The following is a 25,074-nucleotide window of genomic DNA, read 5'->3' as shown; positions in this document are numbered from 1 at the left end:
TAAGCTGTAACTATCACTACACTGTCAAAACTAATAAAAAATTTAAAAATTAAATAATATTCTTCTAAAATTATTTTTATCATTCTAATAAATGTTATCGGCAGCATGTCGTTCATGAAAAATTCTAAAAATAATAATTTATTTTTGTATGATTTAATCATTACCAATCCAATGATAAGTGATTCGTAGAAGTATATTTGCCCATGATCATTATAAATATCAGCACAAATAAAAACATGATTAAGCCTTTTGTAAATCTCTTAGTTTTTTTTTATAAAGATTATGTATTGTGCTGATAAAAATGGTTTGGATTTAAAGCCTTTTTACAGTAATCAACAAAATTGACTTTTTACCAAAACTAAAAGATAAATATTTGATAAAAATTAATCTGTCTAATACTTCATGATGTTTTAACAAAAATAAAAAATAAGATTAGTAGGATACCCAAAAATTTGAATTATCTTTTTTTTTCATACTTCATGATGTTTTCTTCTCAATATGTTTTCAAAAAATTCCATATCCTTCTCATTCTTTGAATTTGAAAAATCTTATTACGACAATTGAGTATGAGATGGAGGGCCTTGCGAATGTTTTAGACCTTATGAATTATAAGTTGAAGATATCTAATTTACTTCAACTGAACTACTAGAACCAAATCGCCTTTGGTCAGTTCCGGTTTGGTACCGATGAATCGTCATTCAATTTCGATACAAATCAAATGGATTAGAGCACGATAAACAAGAAAAATTAAATCAAAAAGTGAGAGGATCAGATCTCACGTGAAACAGTTGGATCGGATCATATATTAAATTAAAATATTTTAATTTACATAAAATGAATTTTAAATTATATAATACTATTATGATCTTTTAAAAAACTAATATGCCAACAATAATGAATAATAATAATAATCTTAAACATAAAGAAAAAGATAACCTCAACCATATAGGAATAAGATAAACATAATAAAATCAACAAACATTACAAACACAAATCTTTATATATAAATTGTTCAATAGCATGTTTGAAATAGATTATCCATAGTTGTTATGATAAAGGATACGATGCTATACTACAAAAACTACAATTTACATTTGATACAATGAAGCACAATAAGAAAGTATAGCAATAAAGAAGATCATAATAAGAACGAGAGTGATCGAGGAAAGATGAGTAGACTAGAGAGAGACCTCCTCGGAGACAAAGGAAGGATCGATGATATAAAAGTTAATTTAAGATCGAAATAAACCTCTTCTTGAACAAATAATGAAAAAAAAAAAAAAAGGTCTAAACGAAATACATCTGAGTAAGCCTTGCAAATCCGAACCAATTTTATTTAACGCAATTGATTCATGCAGGTTATCAACAAAAAGGTCCTCCCATCTTTGAACAAAACCGATCCAGTAAACAAATCGATCAATTGATCCACTTCTCATTCTAACAAAGACACAATTATTCAAGCTACCAAACCAGAAGCTATATTTCTACCAAGTCTCGACCCTTCAACAATCATACAAAAAGTGTAATTATTTTCTTTCAAGTAATATCTTCAGCTTATGCAGTAAGACACTACGAATGTAGCCTAATTCTCGTATCATTTATTTGCAACAAAGCTCTATATCAAATAGAAGCCCACATGAGATAATTTGCTGTAAGAGAAGCCACTATGAAGGAAGCATTAAAAAGCAAGGCTAAGATAACTGCAGCAAATGAAAGGGGGCGGCGGCGCCTACCGAAACAACAACTTGCCAAAGTGATGCTTCAACAGTCATGTAACCCATCCCTGTACCGTGGGCTATATATTCTTCTGAAAATTAAGCAAAAGAAGATAATACATGAATTGATTCAGATCTGAGACTCTTGATAGATAAGTATATTTGGTTAAACTGGCATAATTCTAGCCCGAAGATCTAAAAATAATAAACCGAAAGTGGATATTATATGCTTGAGATAACTCCATAAAGCAAAAACATAAGGGCTGCATAATGATCGCACAAGGTAAGCCCCAAACTTATCAATGAATACGAACAAGTCACCGTCACTTCCGGTTGTAATTTTACTCGATCCTGTGGTGGTAGACATCAAGAACGGAGTGGTTCAACTGTTCCCCAAATGCCTTGGTAGAGAAATGCTGGGTAACATGATCTCTTGCCTCTTTGCCCATCCTTACAGCCATCTCAGGGTCAGTCAGAAGCTTCGACATGGCCTGTGCAAATTCAGAAGGGGTGGGTTCGCAAAGAAACCCTGTGACATCATGTTTGATGGTCTCCAATGGCCCCCCGCTGTTGCATGCAATTACAGGTTTGCTTGCTGCCATTGCTTCCAGAGGCACAATACCAAAATGTTCGTCCTATGTGGAAAAAATATAGCATCTTATAAGGATATGATGTATCTAAATTCTAAAGCACAAAGGGAAAGAGTTTACAACTTATACGATACACCTGCAGGATACAGTGATTTCATTGTCAATAAAAATATGCTGACCATGATTAATGTTGGGTCACAACATACTAAGAGGCAGTCTCATGATTAATTAGTGCAAGCACAGGAAAATAGAGTCGCAGTATGATTGTAGGAGTTACCTTTTGGATGGCCTGTACTAGCCATCATTTAACAAGTGAAAAAACAAGTGAACTCCAGTAGCAAAGAGAGCAAACAGAGGTTACGTGATGACTATCGCAAGTTTCTAATCATCATAGGAAGGTGATCAGTGGAAAACACAAGTGGTGCTCACACTGTAGAACTATGAGGAAAAAGAAATCTCACTCGTAACTTGGATTTTGGCTAGACCATAGGAAAAACATGGAATATCCAACAGCTAAAGAACAATGTAATTAAATACAATCCAAGCAAAACCATCTGCACAAAATTACCTTTGGCGTGTACAAAACAGCGATGCATTCTGAGAGTAATTTATTTCTTTCTGCTGTTGTGCAAGATGTAACAAATTCAACATGTTCTGATACTCCCTCGACTTCTGCCAACCTCTTTAGTTCGTCTAGGTACTCAACATTTTCCTTGAGGCGTTTATCATAGCCACCTGTAACAAAGTGCATAAAGATGCTTGCCTGTCATGCAGTTCATAGCTTGTAACTTCTTCAATCTTATAGATGAGAACAGTAACCTTATGTAATCATCAAGAGTATGAAGAAATAAAAAAAACACCTAGAGTCTATCATAACCTTCGCTTTGCACTGTAGAGGCTAAGTCAAATTCACGGGTTGGCAGGCTATTCTTATATCAGAGCTGACCTGACACTGATGAGCTTGAATAGCTCAAATGTATAAATTTGAAGTTAAACCCTCTTTCTTTCCTCATCGGAAATTTTTTTGTGGTAAAGTTGGTCAGTTTCATGCAAGATCACGCTGACGTGTTTATTTAATAATCACATACAAGTCTTATAAACATTGGATTAGTCCACAAAGCTAACCAATATATGTTAGTGGCTAATTTGGCACATGCTGACATGATACGACATGGGAGTGTCACATTGCAATATTCTAAATCTCACATAAAGGTCAAGGTCTTATGGTGATTATGAGGTCAAATGGTATCAAATTTCTCTAGCATAACATAAACTAGGAATACCTACCCAATCCTCAAAATTTTGTGAGCAAAAATGATCAGGTATATCACAATATAAGCTGTGGTTATTTGGGACTCATGGAAACACAATACATGGAGTTTCAACAGCAAGGAATTCCTTATCATTTTAGGAGGTATGTCAGTGAGTGGATTTATGCCATAGCAGTAGTCATGCCCTGTGCGGACACAATTCTGATAAAACACATGTCAATCAATATGGACTTGCATGCCCAGCAAGGCAATGCATGATTTGCCTTGCTTTGAAATCCATTTAATTATTTCTCCATGTTACATACCCAACATACTTCCCTGCCCAGACTCCACCTATTATTTTATTAGTAACTTGAACAAACATGCACCACTCTATATGATTATATCATATTTTAAGTCTCTAAAGAACTAGGACTTACTGAGAAAATTAAGAAAAAGGTCCAAACCACACTGACCAAACCATATGAAGAAGAAAGAAAGTAATCGAAATATATAATCACCTGCAATTGTCAATGTAGCCTCGGCATAACTAGGAGATGCACTTCCAAACGAACGAAGAAATGCAAATGCTGATATCGCCAATTGAAGGTTCTTTTTCCTTTCAAAGCGGTTTACTGAAAGGAAATTCAACCTGAGCAATATAGAAAAATTCAAAACTTTAACGGACTCAACACATGCACAAAGTTGATATATGATCTAAAGCTCCTACAGTGGTATCCTAGAATCATATTAAACCAGTGAAGATGGCAAGATATATACGAGTATGTCAGTTACTTGTAGGTGCAAGGCCCGTCAAACTGTTCAACATTAACTGCTGGATAGAGTACAGCAGGACGAGTTCCTCTTGAATGGATTCGACAGAAGGTTGTGGCAAATACAGATGCAGTGTATTTGCTGTTGACTAAGATTAGATCTGCCATACCTGTACACATCATAAATCAACCAACAGCGAATACTGATGAGCACATGGAAAATTGTAGAGAATACTGAAGCAAATACATGTGCCAAGAAGAGCAAAACCCAAAATAAAGAGATTTCAGCAGATGACCTGTAGTTGCTTCTTCGATCATGTCAATTGGACAGCGGTATATCCTCCTAAGCATAGTTGTGTGTTGTGCCAGCAACAAATCAGGAAAATGGCAGTAGAATAATATCTAAAAGAGACTCAATGATCCATCACCATAAATTCCAAAGTCTTAAAAGTTTGAATGAATCACAAAACCAAGGATAATACCTTTGTTGACCGTTTTAGTTTCAGCAGTGGAATGACAACAGAGACCTGGTCCGCCAGTATAACATCGAATGCAGGCCATGAAAGAAGAACACAGAGTGCAACAAAAATACATCGAAGATATGCACATAATGCATGAAAGCGGTAGAATATGTGGCGAGGCAGGAACCCACCATATACTTTAACTGAAAAAGGACCTGAAAAATGTTGACAAAATTGTTAGCATCATTAGTTCGTTACTCAATTCCGCTTAACTGCTTAAGTATCTGCATAAAACCAAAACAAAATTTGCTCAATTCACCCACCCTTCTGGGACAGCTTGTGAAATGCAATGGTTTGGAAAATTTTCACGGTATCTACAGCAATGAACAAGCAACACCAAGCTCAACGATTCATGCCTTTTAGCTAATTAAATGGTCTGGAAATTCAAATAAGTTCTTAACTATATTGTTTTTCATGGAAATTACATGAGAGATATTTTAGCTAACAACCAGTCCTAGAATTGTGCAATACGACAAACAACCAATCGTTTCATTCTGATGTTAATAAAGTCATCACTAAACCCTAGAACAATTGAAAGTTGTGTAATACAACTACTTGTCAAGAATATTCAATGCACATTTCACATTTTTAATTTCAAAATCTTAGTTTCCAATGGTTTGGTAGTGCTTAGTTGTCAATGTTCTGATAGTATTGCAGCTTAAATGACAAAACCCAGAACATACTCACCAGCAACAGTCTCCTCAAAACATCGATTCTTGTCATGATGTGATGTAAAAAGGTGAACACTATGCCCATGCGATGCTAGTTGAACGGCTGCATCGACAATCAACCTTTCAGCACCACCTACAGATAAAGATTAGGTCATCATTTATCATGTATGAAATGCAAATAACGATTAACCATGATGAATGCTTTAATGGATACAAATGAGGAAAAAACACAAACAACTGAAGTTATGCCAAGTTGGTGCCTTAATTTTAAGAAAATAAAGTAGTGACATTTTTATTACATTTATCAAACGAGACTAAACCTTACAGTAAAATTTATTCATTATACTTCCACTTGCAGCTTGAAGCTGATACCTTGGGAAGTTTCAATATATTCTGTTAATTCATTGATCATAGGAACTCAGACTAATCGTTCATCAATATATTCGCCACAACCTCTTCCATTTCCAGCTTTGATTGGCACCTTCAAAAAATGGATACTTTTTGCACAATATGAAAGGATATATTGGGCACTCAAAGCATGATATGCATTTTGATCACCCAAAGTACAGTATGTTTCACTCTACATTCAGTGCTTACTTGTTTTTATTATTTGAAGGCATACCATGAACCCGTCAATACAAATACACTCCACTGCATGAATAAATCCTAAGCTTTTAAGGAGAACGTTGTTGCGACGACCATTGTCAGTAAAACAAAGTCACATGAAGGAAGCATAAAATTTTTTCCTCTTTTTCTATCCAATTTGAGGGGTAAAAGGTATGTAAAGTAGGAAATTCAAGACAACCATCTACGTATTCCAGTCTACTTGTTGTCTAAATTCTTGTGAAATCTGTGGATAGGAGTAAAATTAAAAGAAAAAAAGTTGAAGAAGCCTACAGAAGAACTTATTTAGAAAAAAAAAAAACTTTACGACAGTCAAATCCTTTTGTTTCCTTCTTTCTTAGACAGATTTCATGAGAATTATCCACAGAAGCTATGTGCCTACACATGATATCACTTGAACTTGCAAATCATATTTGTCAATATTTATAAACTGGACTTGGCATGATGTGGCAGAATATTTTAGGGTTTTGTTGGGCCGATAAGAACAAGAAATTTCTTTAATAGAAAACGAGATGTACAAATATTGATGACCAAAGGAATCTCAGATCGGCAACGAAGCCAGACAATCACGAGCATACGCAAACCATGAGAAGTGATCACGAACCCGACCCATCAAGAGCAAAGAAAGAAGTTAATATTACTCCCACGACACATGAATAGAATTCTAACATCTCAACTAATCTTTCCACAATAATCCGCCTCATTTATCTAAGAATTGCGTAGGGTAAAGATCAAATTAAAAGAGCGAATCAATTTGAGAAGGAAAAATCCCTGGATCGTGTGACGAGGAAGGAAACGAAGGAGAGAGACTGACCGATCCCGAGATCGGGGTGGATGATGGCGATCTTCAACTTCTTGTTTGCGTTCCCATCATTCTTCGTCATCCCTTCCTGCCTCGCACCCGACCAACTCCCTTTATCGGCAAGAAGATGGATCTCTAGCCCACTCCAATCTCGGGGTGATGCTATCGTCCGAGCCGGGCGGTGCGACGGATGGAACAATACATACACATACGATGGCTCGGTGAACGGCGGCCGTCGAAACGGGATCGGGGATCGACAAGGCGGGGGAGGAACACGCCGTCGGGAGCAGAGCAAAGCCGGCGAAGGCGAGGATGCGTGTTGACATAAGAGGATCGGGGAGAGTGACGTCATGATTTCCCAAACCGGATCCTGACCGTTCAAAACAAACAGAGAGATCCCGGCCATTGGGTGCATAAATCGGATTCGGGTCTTGATCCGCTAGTGATTGCGGGACGGGTTTTCGGATCAAGAACCTCCACCCGTTTCAAGTGTTCGTTATTATGGTGCATGGTTATTAGATTTTTTCCATTTGTGGATAAAAACTCTTCAACGTATATTTAACCATTACATGTATCTTTATCCTCAAAATGACGAGCTGCTAATGTCTTTTAGTAGAGTATAGCAGTGGCAAACAGATCTCTCCACTTTGTGACAATGCACGGAGACGCTTTCGGCGTTAAGGTACTAAGATAATCTCAAGTCAAGAGGGTATGTGGAAGTCAGCTCCTTCTGGAAATAACTCGACACTGGATCTTCCTCCATCTCCGTTTGCTCGGCTGCATCCCTCACGAAGCTCCCTTGATTCATCTCCTCGCTTGCTCCACATAAGCCGAGCTCCTTCTCCAAGTATTCCAGCCATTCCAAGCTCTTGTCTTCTCCTTCCGCCGCCTCTACTGAATTCCTCTGAGTCAGCTCCGCCATGGCCGCCGCCTCCTCCTGCCATGGACTCAGAGATTCCAGCTGGATCACCGCATCAGGTGTCACTAAGAAATCTTTCATGGCATCTGATGAAGAAGAGCAAGGAGAAACTTTGGAGCTCTCGTCTCCTGTGCCATCCTCCTGCTGTGGCGACCCCCATATATCCATTGGGAGCTCAAACATTTCGATTGACAGATCAGCTAAGTCTAAACTTGGATCATCTTTCTCCACATGAGCATAGCACGAGAGGTACGTGCTCGAGGAAGATGAGCTCTGAGAGTCGTCTGGTTTGTCGACCGACATCGATCTCCGCTCTTCGGATGCCAACCTCTTCTTCAAGTGCGTGTTCCACACGTTCTTGATCTCGTTGTCTGTTCTTCCCGGCAGGCAGGACGCGATCTTCGACCACCTGAGCAAAATGGCATCATCGAATTAGGCTTACAGAGAAATCCAGAGCCACCTATACGGTGACATCTTAGATTCGGGGTCTTACTTGTTTCCCAGCAACTTGTGTAGATTAATTATGGTATCTTCTTCTTCCTTTGTGAAGTTACCACGCTTGATGTCGGGGCGAAGGTAGTTGATCCACCTCAAGCGGCAGCTCTTCCCGCATCGCAGCAGGCCTTTTAAGATCAGAACACTTGAGCAAAGTCAATTTAGCTATCACTCGTCTGAACTCTACTACAAAGCATTTGATAGAGCATGATGAAGGAGGGAGACCTGCAAGTTTAGGAAGAGCACGCCAATTCCCGTGCCCGTGCTTCTGGATGTAGGCTATCAGTCTCAGGTCCTCTTCCTGCGTCCATGAACCCTTGTTCAGGCCGACCTTCGCGCAGCAGGGCGCTCGTCCTCGACCCATCTCTCTTTCTCTCTAGTCACACCTTAACTTCCACTTCTATAGTTGCAGACAACTGAAGGAGTGAGCTCTTATATAAATGGCGGGAGGAAGGAGGCTCACAGCAGCACTTCGATCACCAAATCTGGACTCGCAGTGTTAGATTCTCTCTCTACTAACAATTGGTGCAGGGGCCACTTGGATTTGAGACACCTGCCGTGTTCTGCTTCCTGCTCTCTGCCACGAGAGCTTCTACTCCATGTATTCAACTGAGTTGGTGGCAGTGTCGCAGCCTTTACCAATCTACCAAGAAAACAGGTGACATGATTAAATGGCGACCACATCGATTCTTCGGCAATCCACTTAATTAGGCGCTCTTAGTGGTGCAAACAATCCGATCACATCATCACCTTCGTCATTAACCTGAAACTTCACGTCAGTCATGCTAATCTACCTCGAAGAATAAACTTGACTGGTAGTACGATGCACTACTATGACAAATCTACAAAAGCTAGCTCGACTTGAAGATGAACTCAACAAGTCAAGCGATAAGAACTGACATCAGCTGGGGAGTTTTGGAAGGCGTTGGGTGACTTGAAAATGGCGCAAGTTGGTATGTTTAGAAGGTGAGGTCACAAGGATGGAGGAGGTATAAATCATTAGATATGATCAAAGAAATATGTAAGCAAATGTTGTTAATGGCGTCAGATCAGAGAGTCACATGGTTTAGGTGACTAGTTTCATCTTAGAAGAGAAGGTAGCTCAACTTTTAGCCAACCCCAGTCCTTCGACAACCAATGGCCTCTTCACCTCATCCTCAAGTACTGTTCACCACATTCCTCAAGCCTCGAAGCAGGAGTAACTGGCATTTATATCCTTTTACCTTACAGTCGCCTAACTTTGAAATGGTTCATCATTCAAGGGTTGCAATAATATTATATCCTTCTTGTAGACTTGTGGGAGCGCTGAAGCTGTCAAAGTTCTTGGTGTTTCTGGTCTATGATTTTTAGCTTCTTTCTTTGAGTCTCTAAGGGCTGATCAATGACAATTTAGCTAACCTACCTTTTGACCTTCTGTGTCAGATAACTGGGAGAAAACAAGAAAATGAAGGAAAGGACAGTGACTGGGACAGAACAAGAACTGATGCAGAGTAAGAAGTATGATCAAGTCAATGTATCCCCAATGTACACAAAGACAGCAATTGATGCGTGATATGAATGGGACACGTGGTTGTTGAATCAATGTAAATGTGTGAGGCTTGATATCACGTGTGAATGGAAGCAATGGCTTTGCTTCCTTCTGCAAGGCAAAGACTATGCCGATCTCAGGTTGCATGATGGGATGATCGAAGACAGAGACACCGTTGATGGAACTTGAAACTTTAGAAAATTTAGCTTTCAATAATCAAACAAAAATGTTTGAAAGTACTTCAGTTTTTTGTCTCTCTTGACACCAATCTTTGATCTTTTTCCACGGTTAACTTCAGTTTCACCATGCACCAGGAAATTTGCTTTATATGATTTCCAAGCCTACGCAACACATCGATTTCAAGAAGTGCTAAATGGAACTTGCTGAAAGATTTGCAGAAGCTGAATCGCATCCACAGTGTAGAAGCCAGATTCAACTAGTTTGTACATGGAAGAGCTCATCATCTTCTCGCAGTGCAGAAGCCAAGTGAAAGTTTAATTCATGTGGCAGGATCTTAGTTTTCCTTTCCCAGTCCCAGAGAAAGCACACACCACATAAGTTACAGCAGTAGACCAACATGAGCTCTCGGCCACCTACTTCAAAAGCTTTGGTTTCACTGCCGTACTTTGTGTAAGGAAATTAGTGGATGGACTTTTCTTGTTTAGAGAAAGTCAGATTGTATGGAGGTAGAAAGATGTTGATCATTATGATTCAACTAGAGGTTCCCACAAAAGCTGGATGATTCGTCAATGAATGATGAACACCCTGTCTTTACTTGCCCCATTCATCATAGCCAGATCATAGATTTTCCTTCTTGAACCAATCAAAAGGCACCAGAGCTTAAACTGCTCTTCTTATTCTTTCTCTACTATGCTTTTAATTGAGGAACAAGTTTACTCTAAAGATAGTGAAGCACATACAAACTCCCAGTGACATCCAAACATTCTTCGATTTGACTTCTCTTGTTCATACAAATGCAACCAACAATGAAACAGATGCAGGATTTCTGTCGTCCACATCCATCTTGTCTTGTGCGATACCGTGAAGAGAAGGATAATGAAAGATGGCAGAGCGTGTCACAACTAAAGCTTGAGTGAAGGAGTGATCGAAAATGATCAAAGTTGTAGGGCTTTTTTCACCTTCGAATCTTTTTGACTACTTGTTCATGCTTCCTCACTCCTTTTCATTAACATGTGTTGCTGCTCTCTTTTAGCTCTTCATTAACATCTTGCACACACACATTTCTTCACAAACACTGATAATTTTGATTGTTCAGGTCTGCATCTATCTCTTGTGCCGAAAGATAGGAGCATATTATCATGCTTGTTTGTAACTACGATTAGAAAAGGTGTCAAAACAGAAGAGTCGTAGATCATGTCTCAAAGTATATTAATTGGAAATTACAGAACACCAAATCTGTGGCATTATCCATCACAAACCAACCACAGAAAGAGAGCATCACAAGTCACTCACCACCTTTTTGAGTCAGGTGAAACAGAGACCTGTCCCTACTGCCCAAAGCTTTCGGATACGAAGCATTCTCCTCGTTTTTTAAATGATTAAAGGACAGGAAACCATAGCAATCGGTTGTTGGTTGCCATATCAGAGTCAGGATTAAATTACGTTTTCAAGCGAATGCTACTTCTCCTCAACTGCTCTTGTTTTTGTCTCTCTCTCTCTCTCCCTCTCTCTCTCTCGCTCTCTCTCGTCAGCTCTATTCTGACGGGTTTGGTGGATCTGCAGTGGTGAATCAGTCCCATCATTGACTCGCGTCTCACGTAAGGGTGGTGTGAGCAGAGCGTCAGGCCGAGAGCTCCCGCACAAAACAAGTGCTGCTTCTGCTGATGTCTTTGAACAAAGTTAACTCCGAGGGCAGAGCACTGGTCTTTACTGTTTGTTTACGAGGTAATCTCTTTGATGTATTATCATTCCTATTTTAGATGATATAATATGTAATCATGATTTTAGACAAACTAAATTGAGTTGTACCAGAGAGGATGGTGGAAATTTATACAAACACTGCATCTGCTCTGTTTTTGGATTTCCTCTTCCTCGAGTAGAACTCTCAGGTTGACGTGAACTCCTCCTCTGTTATGGAACTGTTTAGTGCCACATCAAGAAGACTTTTAGTCCCACATCAGAAAGAGTCCAGAGAGAACAACAGCGAGGATCTCATATAAACCATGATACCCAACCGATTAAGGCGTGGTGGGCACAGACTGAACAATTCTTTTGCCTTTTACTAAAGAATACTGTGGCGCCAAATTTTTGAGGGCCCATGTCTGCATTCGAGTGGGGCCCATCAAATCATTAATAAGGTATTTGCTTCATCCTAATTAGATTGTTTTGTCCTCGTACAATTTATCCAAATAATTGGGGTTCATTAAGTATTTAGAATTTGATTTAACGAAATACGTTTTTTTTTTCGTTTTATAGATTTTAGCAAATTCATTGACGAATCATTTATTTATATAATATAAATAAGAAAAGCTTAATTATTTAAGAAAGTTTTTTTATTTTTCTCTATTAGTACATCTTTTCATCTCTCATTTCTTGAAAAATGAAATTGCCTTTGGTTTTCGATCGATCACCCTTCGCCTTCGGCCATTGCCTCTGCTCCACCTGCGCTCCCTTCGCATCCTCCTTTTGTTGGGAGAGGAGAGGGTGGGTGGGGGGCGCAATGGCGACCATGACGACGGAGAGAAAGAGCGAAGTGAAAACGAGGGCAACAAAGGAAGTGAGGAGGGAAGGGGCAACGAAGGAAGAGGGGAGGAAGGCGACGGTGGCAGAGCCTAGTGGAAAGGTTGGTGTGACGACGACCATGACGGGGCAAAGGTTACGACCAATTTTGTCTTTTAGAAAATAACGTTCTATGAGAATAAATGGAAAAGATGACTCTAATAAAAAAATAAAAATAATTTTTTTTAGAATTTTACCTAATAAAGAATTAGAAGAATAAGTGAGTGACTCTAAGTGAAAAAAACAAAAAAAATTAGTAATCATCATAATAAAATAGTAATCGGTTCGTTGGATTGTCCTGCATTACTTGGACATTAGAAATCACCTGAATCGTAAGTGTTGAGCTCAAAAGATAATCTTTTTTATTTATCATTATTATTGGACAATGTGCAACCATGATTTTACTAAAATAAACTTGAGCTATGCAGAGGATGTTGGAAATATGTACAAATACTCGTCTTACTCTGTTCTTTGAGGCCCCCCCCCCTATTACTCTGTTCTTAGATTTCTTCTCCATCTTACTCTGTTCTTTTGAGGCACCGCACCTATAATCAATCAAGAGAGAAGAAAACCCGTCGCTTCTTGGACTTCCTCTTCCTCCGACACCGTGGCTTCTCTTGATTTGGTGTGTTGACTTTGGTTAATCAATCCCGAGTAGGTTGCGTCCAAGTAGAAATCTCAAATCGATGTGAAGCCTAACTTTTAGTCCCACAGAGTGCACTGGTAAGGATGCCATATAAACCATGACACACCGATGAGCAAAATCGTGCAGCTGCGTGGTGGGGCACAGAGCGAACTATTCTTTTGCCTTTTGCTAAAGAATACAGTGTGCCCGTCACTCCGAGCAGCATACGCCAATTTTTGAGGGCCCGTCCTATGTTGGGTGGTGCCCGTTAGATCATTCGATAAATATTTATTGTTTTTTTGAGGGCCTATCGATCTTTTTGACTACTTGTTTATGCTTCCTCGGTCATATAAAAGCTACATAAACAGACACTCCTTTTCATTAACTCGTGTTGCTGCTCTCTTTTAGCTTCTTTTACACACATTTCTTCACAAACACTGATAATTTTGATTGTTTATCATACTGTAGAATTATCTCAGGTTTATAACTGCGATTAAAAAAAGTGTGAAAACAGAAGAGCTGTAGATCGTCTCAAAGTATAGTTATTTGGAAATTAGAGCACGCCAAATCTGTGGCATTATCCATCACAAACCAACCACAGAAAGAGAGCATCACAAGTCACTCAGTACCTTTTTGTGTCAGGTGAAACAGAGCCCGGTACCTACTGCCCAAAGTTTTGGGATACGAAGCATTCTCCTCATTCATTCAATGATTAAAGGCCTGGAAACCATAGCGATCGGTTGTTGGTTGCCATATCAGAGTCAGGATTAAATTATGTTTTCAAGCGAGTGCTCATTCTCCTCAACTGCTCTTGTTTCTCTCTCTCTTTCGCTCGGACGCTCTCCTTCTCGGGTTTGGTGGATCTGCAGTGGTGAATCAGTCCCATCATTGACTCTCATCTCACGTAAGGGTGGTGTGAGCAGAACGTCAGGGCGAGAGCTGTTATAAATTATTCAAATAAAAAAAATGATAGTTATTAGACATTTCAAGGGTTTTTTTTATAGTTATTTATCAAAGATTATGTATTTTATAGAAATACCTATAATAAATAGGTATTTGAGAGTAAATTATAATCAATTTTTTTTATTCTTCTTCTTTTAACTTTAAAAATAACTCCAAGTGATTGAATTAAATATTCTTAAATTTTTATTTAAATATTTTTTACTATTTACTCAATGCAGATTTTTTAAAATTTTATCATATTAAAACTATTTATATTAAACCCATAACAATCTTATTTAGAAGATGGTGTAAATATCGTTTTAAGAAAGTGTTTATACAAGTTTCAAGCCTAAATACACTTTCTATAGTGTTCTTGATTTTGATTTTGTGTTTGTTATTTATAGTTAGTTTCCATAATATTATTCATCCTCTTCATTGTTATATTTTTTATAACAATCTAAGAACGATAATTTATGAGTTTATACAAAGTCATCGTAGAAGCCACAAATACTATCAAATTATTGAATAAAGATTTTATTTGTTTGGATCTTTTTGATATGATGAATTTTCAGCCATTCGCAAGACAAGATAAGCTTTTACATTGATTGCTTTGAAGATTTTTTATATGCTTGATATAAATCTTATATCAATTCATGATCCAACCGATAATGACATTGATGAAGGCTGAATGAAAGAAAATAAATGAAAATAAAATTGTGTAGAAGATACATTCTAATGCTATTTTGGATCGGCTTTATGATCTTTATACGGTGGAACCATTTGCAAAAATAATTTTGAATGTTTTAGAATTGAAATATTAAGATTGAAATATTAAGCTGAGAAAAAAAGCACAAAGAAATTTTAATTTCTAAATATTTTGATTACAAGCTTATGGATGACAAGTCAATCATGGCACAAGTGCATGAGTTATAAGTTATTGTTAATCAATTGAGGGCTAAAAAAGTAAATTTCTTGAACCTTTTCAAATAGGGGTTATAATAGTCAAATTACCTTCATCTCGAAAAGGATATAGGAAAAAGATTTTATATGACTCCAAGAATATCAATTTGGAGCAAATTCAAAAATATCTTCGAATCGAGAATGAAAGATAAGAGTGAGAAATCTTTTGGTAATATAAACGTAAATGTTGTGAATCAGCTTAAGAATTTCAACAAACGTAAGTAAAATAAGGATAATCATCTTAGCCTCAAAAAGGATCACGGAAAATTTAAGAAGACAAAGAGTAGAGTTTTATTAATGGAAAACATGATTATTTTGTTAGGGATTATAGATTTAAGAAAGGTCAAAAATCGAAAGTTAACTCCATTAAGGGAGATGATAATATAGTCACTACAATAAGCATGGTTGGTGGTATGATACTTATGAATGTTACTTCGAGAAAAAAAGTTACTCTTATGAATGTTTTTCATATACCATATATAAGTAAAAAATTAGTGAGTAGAAATATCCTTGACAAATCTAGAATTAAATTTGTATTTGAATTTGAGAAGTTAATTCTATCATATAATAAAACTTTTATTAGAAAAGACTATTCCATTGAGGGAATGATCAAATTATCTATTGTTGATAATAATTCTAAAATTAATAAAAATATTACTTATGTTTATATTGTTGATTCTTATTCATTATAGCATGATAGATTAGCATATATTAGAAATAGCACTATTAAAAGAATGGTTAAGTGTGATTTAATAAATTATAATATTGATGATATTAATAAATATGAAATTTGTGTTAAATGACTAAAAAATCATTCAAAAGTGTTAAAAGACATACTAATTTATAGATTTAATATATGCTAATATATGTGAATTAAATGACATGTTAACAAGAGAAGACAATAGATATTTTATTATTTTTATAGATGATATGTTTAGGTTCATATATATTTATTTATTGAAACATAAAAATGATATTTTTAATGCTTTTAAGGCATATAAAACAAAAGTTAAAAATCAATTAGGGAAAAAAAATTAAAGTTATAAGAAGTGATAGAGGAGGAGAATACTTTTTTAATGAATTTAACTTGTTTTGTAAATAACATGGCATAATTCATAAATATTCAACACTTAGAACACCTCAACAAAATGAATTAGTAGAAAGAAAAACTAAAACTTATCTAGAAAAGATAAATGCTATGTCATTGCATGTTAAATTATCTTATAATCATGTCATATTTTAAATAGAATTCTTTCTAAAAGGAGTAAGATCTTATGGAAAGGAAGATAGTCTAATATTAGTTATTTCAAAATATGGTGGTGTCTTGCATATTGGTATAGATTTCTTAATTTTGAGTCTAATGTCATAATAGAATTACAAGATATAGAGTTATTTAAACACTTATTGACTCCAAGTAAAAATATTCATACTCCAACTAGAAGAGTCACCGGTGGAGACATCTCTAGAGGTTAGTAAGTAATCTAATATTCCTTTGATTGGATATCAATCAAATTCACAAGTTAGTGAGCAACTCATGAATTAAGAAGAAGCGTTCATGTGCACATAGAGTAAAAACATTAGGACTACATAAGATTAATTCTCAAAGTATTTCTTTTTACCTCGTAGAATGAACTACTAAGAGTGTCTTTAGATTAATTCCTCTTGTTTTACAAGTGGAAGATAATCCTAAAACATTTAAAGAAGATATGGCCTCTTATGATACTGCTCGTTGGAAAAATGTTATTAATGATGAGATGGATTCTATTATGTCAAACCACACTTGGGAACTTATCAAATTATCTTCTGCCTCTAAACCTATTAGTTGTAAATGGATATTTCATAAGAAGTATCATACATATGATACTCTCCAAACGTTCAAAGTAATGTTAGTTACTAAAGGATTTTGATAAAAGGAAGGAATAGATTATTTTAACATATATGCTCTAGTAGCTAGGATCATATCCATTAGAATCGTTTTTGCTTTAGCATCAATTTTTGAACTTTATGTTCATCAAATGGATATCAAAATGATATTTCTAAATAGAAACCTCGATGACGAAATATATATCGAACAACCCGAAGGGTTTGTTCTATTGAAAAATGAACATAAAGTGTGTAAGCTTGTTAAGTTATTATATGGTTTAAAGTAGACTCTAAAACAGTGACATGACAAATTTGATACATTTTTCTAATAGATTTGTTCACAATGTTGTAGATAAATGTATTTATCTCAAAACTTATGATGACTATATGTTGATAGTTTATCTTTATGTTGATGATATGCTAATCGTGAGCAACGACATGAAATGTGTTGTATAAACAAATATGTTTCTATCTTCAATATTTAAAATAAAAGATATTGGACAAGTTGATATCATATTAGGTATCAAAGTAAAAAGAAATAGTGGGAGATATATTTTGAGTCAATGTCATTATATAGAGAAAGTATTGAAGAAATTCAATCACTTAAAAATCAAAGAAGTAAATACCTTGTTTGACCCAAGTATCAAATTAATTAAAAATGTTGGAAGAACATTGACTCAAGTATTAAGTGCTATAGTAAGTCTTATGTATACAATGCAGTGTACAAAACCTAATATAACATTTGTAGTTAGTAAATTGAGTAGATTTACTAACAATCCAAGTGTAAAGCATTGAAAGGCTATCGAAAGAATTCTTGGGTAATTTAAACAGACCAAAGGTTATGGCCTACAATATTTAAAATTTCTTACTATTTTAGAAGGATATATTGATACAAGTTGGAGATCGAGTTTAGAAGATAACAAATCTACTACTGTTTGAGTGTTCACCTTGGGTGGTTACATTATTTCTTAAAAGAGCAAAAAACAAATATGTATAACTCGCTCAACTATGAAATTAGAATTTGTTGTTTTAGTGGAAGCAAGAAAAAAGGTTAAATAGTTGAGGGACTTTCTATTTGAAATTTCATTAACTTTTATGAGTATGAATTCGATTTTCATGCTTTATGATAGTTAAGCTACTTTAGCTCGTGCATATAATGATACGTACAATGAAAAATCAAGACATATAAGTCTTAGACATGATTATGATGTATCTAACAATTCACTTTGTGATACTTACGCTAAGATAATATTCAAATCGAAAGATATATTATTTTATTCATAAATATTATATAATCACTTGGAGAAAATTTTTATATTTAAAAAAGTGAAGGATTATTATACATTATTGAAATTAAAAAAAAAAGAATAGTAATTATTAGATATTTGAAAAAATAGTTTCTTTTGTAGTTATTTTAGTAGTTAATTATCAAAGATTATGTCATTTATGGAAATACCTATAAAAAGGTATTTAAGAGTAAATTATAATCAATTTTTTTTATACTTGTTCTTTCTTAACGTGAAAAATAACTACAGATTTTTTAATATTGAATTAAATATTCTAAAATTTTTATCTGAAGATTTTTTTGTTGTTTACTCAATGTAGATTTTTTAAAAGCTTATCATATCTATTAAATCTAGACTTGTTATATCCACTAAAATTATTTAGATGAAGGTATAAATATCATTTTTAAGAAAATATTTATACATGTTTATTATTTATACTTGGGTTTCATTCTTTTTATATATTTTATAACTAGAGCTTCCGTACAAAACGTGTGCCGCTTCTGATGTCTTTGAACAGAGTAACTGAGGGCAGAGCACTGGTCTTTACTGTTTGTTCACAAGGTAATCTCTTTTTATCTATTATCATTCCTATTTTAGATGATATAATATGTAGTTGCTGTTTGAGTAAAACTAAATTGAGCTCTACCAGAGAGGATGGTGGAAATTTATACAAACAACTCGTCTGCTCTGTTTTTGGATTTCCTCTTCCTCAAGTAGAACTCTTAGGTTGACGTGAACTCCTCTGTTACAGAACTGTTTGGTTGCACATCGAGAACACTTTTAGTCCCACATCACAAAGAGTACAGAGAGAACAACGGCGAGGATCCTATATAAACCATGGTAACCCATCGTCCACTTCACGCAGCTGCGTGGTGGGCACAGAGCGAACTATTCTTTCGCCTTTTACTAAAGAATACCGTGCGCCCGCCACACAAAGCAGCATACGCCAATTTTTTGAGGGCCCATCCCTATATTTGGTGAGGCCCGATAAATCATTAATAAGGTATTTGCTTCGTATTAGTTCGGCTGTTTTGTACTTATACAATTTATACATTTAATTTGGGTTCAATAAGTAGTCAGAATTTGATTTCATGTAGTACGTATTTTCTTTTCCCTTTTAAGATTTTAGCAATTTCACTTGACAAATCATTTATTTTTAGAATAAAAATTGTAAATTATTCAAGAAAGTTTTTTATTTCTCTATTAGTGTCTTTTTTAGTTTCTTTTTCATTTATTCACTAAGAGCATATCACGTCTCTTGAAATTGTCTTTGGTGTTCGCTAGATCACCCTCTGCCTCCTTCGTCCATTGCCTTCGCCCCACTCACCCCATCAATTGAATCGCAACTATGTCTCACTAAATTGTTCTCGTGCTTAACCAAAAGGCTCGATGAAATTGCGCTGCATCTTGTCAAGTTGAAGTATTCATGTGTGCTTCGATAAGCTATCGCTCGTCATGGAAAGAATCATGTGTTGTTGTCCGGCATGATTAGTTTGTGATTAGAACATTTTATGTTCAGATGGTTTATGATATTCTTTTATTGGATCCTTGTTTCAATGTTAATTTATGAAAGAGAATACGGTCATCCAATATGTTGAGAATTCAAAGTCAATCTTCATTCGAGTTTGAGTCCATCATGAGTTTTATGGAAGAGATAAGTAGGATGCTTAGTAAGATGGACTAATACATAGATCATCTTGTTTCAAGCAATATGATCTAATTCGATATAAAAACAAAAGAAATTAAAATTTGATTAATATTCAATTGGTCCATAATTGAAATCAAAATCGATTTGATTTGAACTGATTAATCAATAATTTAGTTTTTGAAGGCTACAAATGATGATGTGGGTTCAAGATTCTGATTCGATTTAATTTAACCGAGTCGAGCCGAGCCGGATTATTGAATATATTTTTAAATTACTTAAAATTATAAGTCGGATAACTGAATAAGATTAATCATTTTTGAACCGATTCTACCTTATTTTAAGACATCGATTCAATTAAACCCAATTCAATTCGAACCCATAGCTATACTATTGTACTCTGTTCTCAGATGTACCTGTTATCAAGGAAGAGAGAAGAAAACCCGGTCAGCAGTCTTTGGATTTCCTCTTCCTCAAACATCATGGCTTCTTTCAATTTTTCTTTTTCGAAAGGTTTTCACTTGGGTTAATTACTTCCAAATAGCGTTGCAGCTAATTATTCTTTGGCCCTTTACTAAAGAATACCGTTCGTTCCTCCGCCATCCAACTCCAATTTTTTGAGACCTCATCCTGTATTGGTTGCGGTCTAACAAATCATTAATAATGTATTTGCTTAATCTTAGTTAGGTTGTTTTATTCGTATGCAATTTATCCAAATAATTAGAATCACTTTTTTTATTTTTATAAATTTAGGATGACCACAGTGACAAATAGGAAAAAGTCGAAAGAAGAAGAGGTGAAGCGGGAGGGGAGGCACATATTATACAAAATGCCTTATCTTACTTTGTTCTTCGAGGCACCAATTACCAATCAAGAGAGAAAACCCGTCGCTTCTTTGGATTTCCTCGTCATCGTACTATGTTCTTGTGGCACCTATCATCAACCAAGAGAAAAGAAAACCCGTAACTACTTAGATCTCCTCTTCCTCCAACACCGTGGCTTCTCTCGATTTGATTTGTTGACTTGGGTTAATCAAGTAGAATACTCAAAGTATTGTGAAGCCATCCAAGAGCTAGCTTTTAGTCCCACATTGGTAACATTAACAATAGGGCTCTGGTAAGGATGCAATATAAACCATGATACACGAATGAACTAAATCACGCAGCTGCGTGGTGGGCACAAAGCGAACTATTCTTTCGCCTTTTACTAAAGAATACCGTGTGCCCGTCACTCCAAGCAGCATACGCCAATTTTTTGAGGGCCCATCCTATATTGGCTGGGGCCCAACAAGCCATAAGTTAAATATTATTTATTCTTATCTTCTTATTTTAATGTTTTTGTCGTCTTCCTAAATATACCTTTATCTTTCCTCAAATGTTATTTGTTTATCTCCCGGTACATGTTGTGCGAGGCCAGCCAGCACGCCCAAATAGGAATTGATGCGTCCTAAGTTATGTATACATCAAATCTCTTTATTAGTTTACAAGATCGTACTCATTATCATTGTTGTCGTTGTTCATAGAACAATGTGTCATCTAGATTTGGTTAAAACCAACCTAAGCTGTACATATGAGTGTTGAAATTGAACAGAAAAATTAAATCAAAATTGAATTGGTTTAAAACTGGTTTGATTTGAATCGATTAATCAATGATATAGTTTTGAAGGCTATGGTCAGTTTTAATTTGGGATTTTTCTTCCTCGATTTGGTTAATCAGTTCGAACTAAATCGAATCGATTTTCATTTTAAAAATACTATCATGAAAAAATTCACTATCTAATGCCCTTAAACGCTTCAAACCAATTAATTAAACCGACCCAAAGATCTAATTTGATCTAATTTTAATGTCATAAATTGGTAAAATGTAGGTTCAATCGGATCAACGTTCTAATTCGATTTAATTAAACTAAGTTGGATTATCGAACCAAATTGATTTATTTTAAAAATATATATATTAAATTATTTAAAATATAAACTAATTAATTGAACTTAATTTTGATTAATCCATTTTGAATCATTTTGATATTGTAGGTTTAAACTGATTCTACTTTATTTTAATTAGCTTCTAAGTAGCATCGCATACAATTAGTCCCACGTCGAGAACAGCAGCGAGACAGCTGCATGGCGAGCGCAGAGCCAATTATTCTTTTGCAGAATACAGTGCTTCCGCCATCCAAAGCAGCATACGATAATTTTTTTAGAGCCCATCCTATCCTGGATGAGGTCTAAAAAATCATTAATAAAGTATTTGCTTAATCTTAATTAGTTGTTTTATTTTCATGTGATTTATCCAAATAATTAGGGTTTCTTAAGTATTTAGAATTTGATTTAATGTAGTATGTTTTTATTATTTTTTTGAGTAATTTGTTAGAAAAAATTCCTAATATTCGACCTTTAATTCCCACATAATTGATTTTTACCTAAGGATATATTTTTTAAATCATAATAATACTTTTATATCATACTATTTCAAGTCGTAGATCTATAAGCTAATTCGATTCGAATATTACGGTTCGAGTTAGGTCGATTTGGATTGGGTCAATCCTTATTAAATCTACAAAAAAAAAAAAAAAAAAAAAAACTCGAGTGTAACAAAAATACTTTCATCGAATCAGTCCAAACTTTTCTAGAATTATTAGCACATGATTCTAAGATATTTAATATTATTTTTCTAATTTCTTATGATTTTAGGGTGAATAAATTTTTAAACAGGGTTTTTTTGGATTGAATCAACGATCAAGTGCAACTCATTGAATTTTACCAAATCTATCTTAACTTCTCTAAAACTACTAGGGTGAGATAATAATATATTTAGTATATTTTATTTTTATATGAACTTAGGATGATTAATTATTAAAATAAGATATTTTTGGTTGAATTTTTAATCGAATGTAACTCGAGCGTAATACAAGTATAACTTTTTAAATTTTTGTCAAACCTATCGAACAAAGATAATATGCTATGAATTTAAGGTGATTAATTTTTCAAATATAGTATTTTTATGTTGTATGATCCAGTGGAATTCGAGTTAATTTTTTTATCAAACAAATACAAACTTTTCTAAAACTACTAGCAAGCAATTCTAATATATAATTATTATTTCTTTATTTTATGAGTTTAGGGTGACTAAGTTTCCGAATATGATTTTTTTTCGGTTGAATATGTAATTGAGTGTGAGTAGAGTTAGTTTCTAACAAATCAATCCAAATTTATCAAAAACTACTAACATATTATTATACAACATTTAGAATCACTCTTTTATTTTAAAAAAAAATTAGAATGATTAAAGTTTTTAAATATGAATTAGCCTCTAAGTAATCTCATTACAAGTCTAGGTAATAGTGCACCACTAGATGCATGAGTGATAACATCGCTTGGTGGGTGGTGTCACCATCAATTTGAGGAATTATTTTTATTAAATCTATGATTGATTATAGTTTGAGTTAATTTTTACTAAATTAATCTAAACTTATTTTAGAACTATTGTATCTAATTCATGATGGATTAAGGATAATTTATATAGAAACTAATACTTTTTTAATATATTCCGAGTGTAACTCGAATGTAACCTAAGCATGATGACTTTTGTAGGTAATCTAGGATAATATATATATATATATATATATATATATATATATATATATATTATTTTAATGATAAGTCGAGCTTTTTAGTTTTTATTATAAATTTAGAATATTTTTATACAAAAATTAATATATTTTTTAATATGTTCTTTCGACGAGTGTAACTCGAGCGTAACTTAAATATAATGACTAATTTAAGTAATATACGAGGAGGAGGAGGAGAAGAAGGGAGCAATGAGGGAATAAAAGGAAAAAAGAGAAGAGAAGGTGAGAGAGGTGGATGAGGGAGAGGGAGAGGGAGAGGAGATAACGGTGGCAGTAGGGTGAGAAGAGGATGAAACCAACAGGCAAGGGAGGAGGTGGGGATAATTTAAAAAAATTAAGGGATAATCTAGTGTTCAATTAAATCAAATTGAATAGTTAGGATTTAGATGAATCGATCTGGTCCAATTCATCTCAAAAACTTGGTTAAGTTCTAAAAAATTAAGTCAAATCCATTCAAAAAATAATCATCATTTTTTTATAATTTTAGTGAGGGTATTTTGATCAAAGCTATAAATTGGGTGACACTTGATAAATTCTAAATATCGGGGCATCATCTAGTAAAAATCAATGGTTATGTGATTTTTCGCTCATTTTTTTTCATTTTCAAGATTTTAGTAATTTCACTTGACATATCATTTATTTATAGAATATAAATAAAAATAATATTTTTTTTAAAAAAAAATATCTTATTTTCACTTTTTTTCAGTTAATATACATTTTTCATTTATTCCTACGAAGCATCCCTCATTTTCTAATATAATAAATTTGTCCCTCTCCATACCGGCACCCTCCGCCTTCACTCCCTTATTCATCACCTTTGTCCTACTACTCCCACCTTTGCTCCCCTTCCACACGTCTTCTCCTTCACTAGATTTTGGCACCACCAACTCCCAATCAAACCGGTAGCCCTGGACGAAGTGGGAGGGGAGGATGAGGCGACGATGAGGACGGGGTGGAGGCAATAAGTGACAATGATGGTGATCGTGGTGACAAATAAGAATAAGTTGAAAGAAGAGAGAGGAGGTGAGGGTGATGAAGAAAGAGTGGAGGGGAGGCATGGGGGGAAGAAGAAGGGAGGGAGATGAGGGCAACTGGGCCTCATGGTAGGGTGAAAGTAATGGGTGACAAGTGATGATGAGGAATAGAGATGGATAACGAAGGTTAAGAGTAATTTTATCTTTTAGGAAATAATATGTGCTCTAATAAAAAATAGATTGCTAATAGGGAAAAAGTAAAAATAAGAATTTTTTTGAGAAATTTGCCCAATAAAAAAAAAGAGGAAGAACTAGTGACCATAAGAAAAAAAAAATATTTTTCCAAAGACTAATATAAAAAATACTAAGAATAAAAAAGGGTTAAGGTTCATTTTAGCTCTTGTGGTTTTGGCCATAGACCACTTAAACTTTTTATGATTTACTCGTGTTTAAAATAACTCATATATTTTAAAAAACATAACATATAAGTCCCTTCCATCAAGTTTAAGTTAACATATATTATA

At 34.8% G+C, this 25,074-nt stretch overlaps 2 protein-coding genes, 1 long non-coding RNA gene and 3 other non-coding genes across 6 annotated transcripts; 4 read left to right on the top strand and 2 right to left on the bottom strand.

Annotated features, from left to right (window-relative positions):
• Nucleotides 1-1,767: 1,767 nt before the first annotated feature.
• LOC103983835 (uncharacterized) lies at nucleotides 1,768-7,258 on the bottom strand. The gene is made up of 8 exons (XM_009401140.3): nucleotides 6,959-7,258; nucleotides 5,537-5,653; nucleotides 4,811-5,004; nucleotides 4,625-4,730; nucleotides 4,351-4,498; nucleotides 4,077-4,207; nucleotides 2,874-3,040; nucleotides 1,768-2,350 (listed from the first exon to the last, which is right to left on the bottom strand). Exons 1-8 carry the CDS (start codon nucleotides 7,026-7,028, stop codon nucleotides 2,057-2,059), a joined length of 1,227 nt encoding a protein of 408 aa, XP_009399415.2. The 5' UTR covers nucleotides 7,029-7,258; the 3' UTR covers nucleotides 1,768-2,056.
• A 229-nt stretch (nucleotides 7,259-7,487) lies between these two features.
• LOC103983834 (myb-related protein Zm1) lies at nucleotides 7,488-8,724 on the bottom strand. The gene is made up of 3 exons (XM_009401139.3): nucleotides 8,586-8,724; nucleotides 8,359-8,488; nucleotides 7,488-8,274 (listed from the first exon to the last, which is right to left on the bottom strand). The coding sequence occupies exons 1-3, from the start codon at nucleotides 8,722-8,724 to the stop codon at nucleotides 7,632-7,634; spliced, it is 912 nt and encodes a 303-aa protein (XP_009399414.1). The 3' UTR covers nucleotides 7,488-7,631.
• A 4,673-nt stretch (nucleotides 8,725-13,397) lies between these two features.
• On the top strand, nucleotides 13,398-13,513 carry LOC135639241 (U5 spliceosomal RNA). Its single transcript, XR_010496870.1, has one exon. It is a non-coding gene; the product is annotated as a U5 spliceosomal RNA (small nuclear RNA).
• Nucleotides 13,514-18,981: 5,468 nt separating this feature from the next.
• LOC135638222 (uncharacterized) lies at nucleotides 18,982-19,843 on the top strand. Its single transcript, XR_010496559.1, has 2 exons — nucleotides 18,982-19,306; nucleotides 19,588-19,843. It is a non-coding gene; the product is annotated as an uncharacterized LOC135638222 (long non-coding RNA).
• On the top strand, nucleotides 19,167-19,285 carry LOC135639240 (U5 spliceosomal RNA). Its single transcript, XR_010496869.1, has one exon. It is a non-coding gene; the product is annotated as a U5 spliceosomal RNA (small nuclear RNA).
• A 1,268-nt stretch (nucleotides 19,844-21,111) lies between the features above and the next one.
• Nucleotides 21,112-21,227, top strand: LOC135639238 (U5 spliceosomal RNA). Its single transcript, XR_010496867.1, has one exon. It is a non-coding gene; the product is annotated as a U5 spliceosomal RNA (small nuclear RNA).
• Nucleotides 21,228-25,074: the final 3,847 nt, after the last annotated feature.

The sequence above is a fragment of the Musa acuminata genome, chromosome BXJ3-5 (genome assembly GCF_036884655.1).
Source record: "Musa acuminata AAA Group cultivar baxijiao chromosome BXJ3-5, Cavendish_Baxijiao_AAA, whole genome shotgun sequence".
In the NCBI taxonomy this organism is placed as follows: domain Eukaryota; kingdom Viridiplantae; phylum Streptophyta; class Magnoliopsida; order Zingiberales; family Musaceae; genus Musa; species Musa acuminata.
Note: the sequence above shows the minus strand (reverse complement) of the source record. Positions and strands in the feature narration are given on the sequence as shown.